Raw genomic sequence first — 7,668 nt, 5'->3', positions numbered from 1 at the left:
TTCTTAGGCAGCATGGACTGAAAGGAGACACCTGACTCCTTCCCAACCTGAGGGAGGCCCTGAGGAACCTCAGGCTGCCCCCTGAAAAGAGAACACCGAATGAGGTAAAGGGGATTCTCAAAGAAGGCAGAGCCCAGGTCTTTCTATTGTTATAAGGCCACAAAACCTTGAGATTTCCTCACTTGGTCCCCTATCCCACCCTCAAGCTATAGTTTTCCTTGGAGCCAGCCTGTCTACTGCTCTGGAGGTGGTGCTCTGGCAGTAAGCCATTTGGGCAGGTGACCAGAGCTGAGATTGCTTCCACTGTCATTCCTGGCCTGGGGCTGCCAGAGGGCAGGTGAGTGTAGTGGGCCTGATCTGAGGGACTGGGCCAGTCTTGGCTGAGGGAGAGCCGGGACCTAGTTGAGGCACTGTCTCCTGGTAGAACTCTGCGAATAACTGGCTATATGAGATCACTGGGCAAGTGTTCAGGGGCAGAAGTCAGCAGTTCTTCCTGGGAACATGTGGGATGTAAACTGGGGGTGGAGAGGGGTTCAGAAGGGAAAGGACCATCTTCTCTGGTTTCATCCTCGTAGGAATAAAGGAAAAATGGAGTCCTGGTGTGGTGCTGTAGGATAAGCAAACTTAAAAATTAGCCTACTATGTTTGGTCAAACATTTAATTAACTTGCCTTGGATGTGATGGCTGGAGTCTTGGTATGGCACTGGGAGTTAATGCACCAGACTGCAAGGTTGGTTTGAACCACAAGGTCAGCGGTTCAAACTCAAAAGCTGCGCCTTGGAAACCCTATACAGGGTAGCTGTGAGTCGGAAACAACTCGGTGGCACTTAACAACAAACAACGTGATGACGTAACTGTGGTTGCCTTGGCAGGCCCAGACCAAGAGCTATACAGAGTCGCTGTGAGTCGGAACTGACTCAGCAGCGCTTACCAGGTGTGTGTGTGTCTGGGGGTGGGGGTGGTGTCAGGATGCTGGGGCATCAAACTGAGACTACTCTTGCCAGAAGCCTGACATAAATTGACAAACGGGGTGGACTGAGGGTGTCCTTGAAATCATGGGGGACCAAGTTGATGGTGAGACCCCTGAATGGTACTTAACTCTTATTTTTCTCTGCCAGCATCACTGCTTCCCCAGGGTCCTGGGTGGAGAAGTGAGGTGTTGGGTCTCAGCGTCCCTGAGGGCCTGATACCTTCCTCACGCCAGCCCCTCGTGGAGCTAGGACGGGGCAGACATGACCACTCCTTCCTCACAGTGACCACAGTCACAGTGGGGGCATCAGCCTTTCTCGGGAAACTGGTGGCAGCATGCCTGGCGCCCTGTACCTGCCCAGCCGCAGGCAGTGTGGTGGACTGCAGGGGCTTCCACCTGCTTAGCCTCCCCCCTGGGCTCGCTGATCGAGTCTGGCTCCTGGTGCTGAGTCACAATAATTTCAGCCACATGCAGGCTGGCTCCTTCCAGGGCCTCGGGACTGCAGGTGCTGCTGCTTTCTTACACAGGCCTTTGCCATCTGACCGGTGGGGTCTTGAGGAGCCTGAGCTTCTTTGAGCAGCTGGATCTCAGCCACAATTATCTGGCCTGCCTACCCCTGCACTTCTCAGCCACCCTAGATTCCCTGCTCCTGCTGGACCTCTCCCACAACCTGCTCACCACCTTGGATGCCTGCAGCCTGGAGCAACTTGACCTAAGTCACAACCAGTTGGTGGAGCTGGGGACAGGCGGGCTCAGTAGGCTTTTCCGCTTGCGCTGGCTCTCACTGGCTGGGAACAGGCTGCAGCAGATCCAGGGTGATGCTCTGGCTCCCATGCTGAGCCTGGAGGCCTTCTCTTTGGCTGGGAACATCATCAGTGAGCTGGAGGCCGAGGCCTTTGCCTCCCTACCGGCACTGGGTCTCCTCTCTCTGGTGGACAACCAGCTACAACACCTCGAATTCAAGGTGGTGGCGGGTATCCGGACAGCAGGCACAAAGCTGCTGTTGGCCAACAACCCCTGGACGTGTGACTGTGACTTGCAGCGGGCCTTTGGGAAGCTGGGCATCTGCGTGTGGCTGACCTGGACAACCTGACCTGTGCTAGGCCTGGGCATCTGGCAGGGGCGGTGTTGAGCAGTGTAGAGGCCCGACTTTGCTTGGCTGAGACAGCCACTGTGCTGGGCATCACTGGCACCATGTTGGACACTGTGGTCCTGGCTGTGGTCATGGCTGAGCGCAAACGCAGGCAGGGCCTTGAGGGAGCAGGAAAGCCCTCTGGAGAGGTGCTTGCTGAAGGAGGAAGGTCCTGGCAGCTGGAGGAGAGCAAGCTGAAGGAGCTGTGGGAGAAGTAAAGGGAAAGTTCAGAAATCTGGGGTGGAGTGGGATGGGCGTGTGGGCAAGGACAGTGACTATGTTCAGCATCTAGGAGCCCCCAACTTGCCTCTGACCTGTCTCAACCTTGGAAAGTCGGAGTTGGCTTCTTAACACTCCTCTGGGGAAGAGGCAGTAAAAGGATGGTCTGGAATGAAGTCCAGAGAGGACTGGGGCAGATACTAAGGCAAATTTTCCTAATCCTAATTCTGGTCCTTTCCACACACATGTCCCTAACCTCTACTTGATTGGAAGCTGGTTGATGATTTGATGAGAGAGTGGTGCATAGTCCTGGTGGGGGCAAATCTGCATAGTCCTGGTGGGGGACAAGTTTCTAGGACATACACCACCCCAATTCTGTCCTCCTTACCCCCTCAACCCTATCCTGTGCATTTTGTCTGTTCATTTCCATCAGGAATGAATGAGGAAACCGGAAAAATAAAGCCAGTTGGAAAGCTGATTCTGTACCATGTACCTGTATTTCAGGGAAAAAAAAAACTGGTGGATGGAGGGTAGGCAAAATGACTAACCCAGCATTTCTCTCATTCTCTACCTGGAGCGCTCCCCACTCCCCAGCAAACACCTACACACTGCACTTGTTTTTTGAATGGACATAGATACGTCACTTATTTTGATATCTCAGACTATCCTAGTGATTTTGTTAAACATGAGACATGGAAATACAATGTTTTCTTATCCAATTTTCCATTGGTTGCTTGGGAATTTTAAATTTACTTTGTCAGAACTGGGAACAGATCTGAATTCAGTGTTCTACTGGGGACACTTGCAGGGTGTTATGTGCAGCATGATGTTGTTAAGTACGGTGGAGTCGGTTCTGACTCAGGGTTTCTGAGGCTGTAAATCTTTACGGGAGCAGAAAGCCTCATCTTCCGCGGAACGGCTGGTAGTTTTGAACTAACGACCTTGAGGTTCGCAACCCAATTCGTAACTATTACACTACCAGAGCTTATCTTCAGCATAGGAAGGTGAATTTCTGTGTTGGAGGGGGGTGCATAGGTGGGAGTAGCCATGTGGTGGCAACCCCAGAGTGCCTGGAACTTTTGCCCATTCAACAATTCTTTACTGAGCACTTACTATAAATTAGGCATAGAGCATCACTTATTTAGCTATTTGGCACATATTTCCTGAGTGCCTCCTGAGGACATACAAGTAAACAGAGACCAGACCTGGTCCTAGTTGTCATAGAACCTAACCAGCTAGTAGGGGAGACAGTCAACAATAAAAGAATCAGAAAGATACTTACCACTCTGGTAGCATAGTAATTACGAGTCGGACTGTCAACCTTAAGGTCAGCAGTTGGAAACTACCAGCAGTTCCGCGGGAGAAAGCTGAGACGTTCTGCTCCCGTAAAGATTTACAGCCTCGGAAACCCTGTGCAGGGTCACTATGAGTCGGAATCGACTCCAGGGCATTTAACAACAACAAACGTGTTTGAAAAGATGGGTGCTTGATGTTACAAGAACATAGATTAGGACCTGACCAGCTGTAAGTTTACTGTATTAAACCGAAAAAAAAAAAAAAAAAAGATGGGCTAGAGTGGAGCATTGGAGCTGGAGAAAGTGAACCAATTTGAGATGTCCCATATGTTCACATCAGACCTTATTTCAAGGGATGAACAAAAGGCAGACAAAGACCAAAATTCTCTGTAGGTGATGTAGCCAGAGAACAACTAAAACTGAAGCCGAGACATTTTCTTGCTGGTGTATATATCCTTTATTGAACTCCTGGCGTGGCGCTGTAGAATAAGCCCTGAAATGCTAACTACAAGGTTGGCCGTTCAAACCCACTAGCGGTTCCTTGGAAACCTTATCTTATACAGGGTCGCTCTTAGTCGGAACTTAACAGTATGTGCCCAGATCAACTGTCACATCTCCTGTGAGGTAGGTGTCATTATCACCCTTTCATAGATGAGTCTCAAAGTTTAAATGATGTGCTTAAAGTCACAGAATTGGAGCATCCAAAGACTAGTTCGCTTTAATACATCAAACTATGATTCTGAATATTAAGTTCTCCATGGTTAGAGAGCTCCACTGCCCGCCTTTGCTCCGGAACTAGGGAGCAAGAGCTTTGTTCCTGGACGGATGGGATAAAAAGAGGTTCCCGGAAGCGGCGTGTTCCATTTCCCTCCCCCCCCACCCCCAACCTGGCTTCGTTGCCGGGGATGAGGTCGTAACGGACTGCCCTTTCCCAAAATGGCGTCGAAAGTGGGTTCGAGACGGTGGATGCTGCAGCTAATCATGCAGTTGGGTTCAGTGCTACTCACACGTTGCCCCTTCTGGGGCTGCTTCAGTCAGCTCATGCTGTATGCTGAGAGGGCGGAGGCGCGGCGGTGAGTAGTCCCACGCAGCTGCTGAACACGGTGGGAAATGGTACAGCCAGTCCAGGGAACTGAGGTGCGGTGGGGTAGTGAAGAATTTGGCGCCCACGAAGTTGGGAAGAATTGGGATTTCCGACTTGCTATGAAAGACTCTGGTCCGGAGCAGGGTGGGCATTGAACATGATACTGGGGTTCTGGTCATGAGGGGGTGGGATTCAGTTTGGGGGAGCTTATGCGACCTCAAGAGGTCTAGAGGCCTCTTGCTCGAACTTTTCTGCCCTCGTTATTTCCCCTCCCCGCCGTTTGCAGGAAGCCTGACATCCCAGTGCCCTACCTCTACTTCGACATGGGGGCTGCCGTGTTGTGCGCTAGTTTCATGTCCTTCGGGGTGAAGCGGCGTTGGTTTGCGCTGGGGGCCGCACTCCAGCTGGCCATTAGCACCTACGCCGCCTACATTGGGGGCCATGTCCACTACGGGGATTGGCTGAAGGTGAGCGAGCCCCTTGGCCCTGGACAGAACTTCGCGAGGGTGACGGGGAGCTCGTGGTACTTGGTGGCCTATGCGTGGTGTTAGGTAGTGCACAGGCCGGAATGCTGGGAGGGCTGAACCATAGCTTTATGGAGATATTAGAGTGTAATAGGAGATTTAGAGACCACAGGAACCTCCCCTTCAAAAGCCCATAGATGGGAAGTGACTTTAGGAAAGTCACACCACGTGTTAGCATCACAGGTGGGACCACAATATACGTCACCTAGTTCCTAGAATCTTTTATAATGTTAGTGTAGTAATCCTTGACTCACATAGCAAAGGGAAGTACCTGGTCCAATCATGTTTTTAAGAAATTTAATTAATCTTGATGCAGCATTTTGCCCTGTAAAAATGTGCACTGCAGACAGAAATAAATCTGGCCAAAGGTACTACCCATGAGAGTAGTCAGAAAGGCAGGTATGTGAACAGTGACAGGACAATGACATCAGTGGGGATTTTTTTTTGTTTTAACAGACTAGACTATCCTGTGTAGAGAACATTGGGATTTGTCTGGAGATTGTGGGGTGGGGCAACATGTGGTGTCTGGGTTTGGCCATTTGCTTTCTGTAGGACCTTGGACAGTTTATCCTAGTCCCTCTGGACCTTAGTTTCTACTTCTGTAAAAAGAATGATTTATCTCTGCTGTACTGCCCACATCAGATGGAGTGCCATGTAGAGAGATGGGCAGTTTTGTGCTCTGGGCAGTTAGGAAAACTGTGGTTGGTTGTAGTTTCTAACGGATCCCTTTGCCCTAGGTCCGGATGTACTCGCGCACAGTTGCCATCATTGGTGGCTTTCTGGTGCTGGCCAGTGGTGCTGGAGAGCTGTACCGCCAGAAACCCCGCAGCCGCTCCCTGCAGTCCACTGGCCAGGTGTTCCTGGGCATCTACCTCATCTGCGTGGTAGGTTGGGGGCCTGGTGGCTAGAGGTACCTGACTGGGAGTGAAATGTACCCCCATAGAGGGGGCAGAACAAAGCTTGCATGTAGGCCCTGAGGACCTGGCATCCAAGAATTGCCCTGGCCAGTTTCTGGGCCTTAGGGAATCCCAAGTGCCTGAGGCCTGGGTGGACATTTTTTCTTCCAACATTATTGGCACCAGGGAGAGAAGAGGTCGATATTGTCTCATGGGGACAAAGGAGAGGTTTGGTGGGTTTCAGGCTCTGCTATCCAGACTCTGCTATCCAGACCTGAGGGGGATCACTAGTTCTGGCCATCCCTGGTGCTTGGGGAGGCCAGTGTAAATGGGAACAGAGGCAGGCTCTCTACCAGCTGGCCTTCTCTTTGTTATTGGGTACCTTGTTGTGTGTGCAGAGCTCCTTTGGAATAATCAGAGGTGGGAGCCCCAGTCTGGTGGCAGAGACACCATCTACCTTTCTGAGCACTAAGGGTAAGGGGGGATTGAGGCTCTAACCTCTTGGAGCTCCCCAGTCTGAGAGTCAGACACAGTCCTGCTTCCAGAAAGCCCCAAGTCTGAGAGGGAAGTCAGAAGCCCATCTTGCAGAGGCCCCCTAGGCACTGTCTTAGAGTGACCGTCCTTGTCCAGGCTTCTCAGCCTGCGGGACTCTGAGAGCGTGTGTGTCTCCAGGCCTACTCACTGCAGCACAGCATGGAGGACCGGCTGGCATATCTGAACCACCTGCCAGGAGGGGAGCTGATGGTTCAGCTGTTCTTCGTGCTGTATGGCGTCCTGGCCCTGGCCTTCCTGTCAGGCTATTATGTGACCCTGGCTGCCCAGATCCTGGCTGTGCTGCTGCCTCCAGTCATGCTCCTCATCGATGGCAATGTTGCCTACTGGCACAACACACGACGCGTCGAGTTCTGGAACCAGATGAAGCTCATTGGAGAGAGTGTGGGCATCTTCGGGGCTGCTGTCATCCTGGCCACTGACGGCTGAGATGCTTGGTGAGGGGTTGAGTTGGATGCAGGGAACCACTGGGGACCCCCCTGTCTTCCTCCTTGCTGGCCCGGTTGCCGTTTATCCTTTTTGATCTGTTTGTTTGATCTTTGCTTTTTTTGTGTGTTGGTAGGAGGCAGGTCCTGTCCCCAAATTCCTGGGCTCAGCCCTGGGGAGGGTGGGAGCCCTGATGCTGATGACTTTCGGGTTAGTTCCTGTTCGTTTGGAGAGCTGAGGGCCAGCTGCACCGTAGGACTTCCTGTCCCTGAGGAGCCTCTAAGGCAGGGTTGGGTGGAGGGGGCCACTGATCAGTGGGAGACAGGAAGGAAGTCAGAGAACCAGAAGTGAGCAAATCTGAAAAAATTCCTTTTTGAACCTGGAGGATGCAGTTAGGCTCTCTGCAGTGCTTTGAGGAGACTGAGAGTGGGGGTGTGTTGGCACATGTGTATCAGGCCTGGGAAGAGCAGAGGAGCTGGGCACCACAGAAAGATGGGTTTTCAGGGTCTGCTGGGACAGACATTACCAGCTCTCTACCACCTCTCTGGAGAGCGGCCCTGACAGCTCCGG

At 52.0% G+C, this 7,668-nt stretch overlaps 1 protein-coding gene across 1 annotated transcript; it reads left to right on the top strand.

Annotated features, from left to right (window-relative positions):
• The first annotated feature begins 4,547 nt into the window (after window positions 1-4,547).
• Window positions 4,548-7,101, top strand: TMEM101 (transmembrane protein 101). The gene is made up of 4 exons (XM_006832721.1): window positions 4,548-4,689; window positions 4,987-5,167; window positions 5,962-6,108; window positions 6,793-7,101. The coding sequence occupies exons 1-4, from the start codon at window positions 4,553-4,555 to the stop codon at window positions 7,099-7,101; spliced, it is 774 nt and encodes a 257-aa protein (XP_006832785.1). The 5' UTR covers window positions 4,548-4,552.
• The last annotated feature ends 567 nt before the right edge of the window (window positions 7,102-7,668 follow it).

Source organism: Chrysochloris asiatica, unplaced genomic scaffold (genome assembly GCF_000296735.1).
Source record: "Chrysochloris asiatica unplaced genomic scaffold, ChrAsi1.0 scaffold00007, whole genome shotgun sequence".
Classification (NCBI taxonomy): Eukaryota; Metazoa; Chordata; class Mammalia; order Afrosoricida; family Chrysochloridae; genus Chrysochloris; species Chrysochloris asiatica.
Note: the sequence above shows the minus strand (reverse complement) of the source record. Positions and strands in the feature narration are given on the sequence as shown.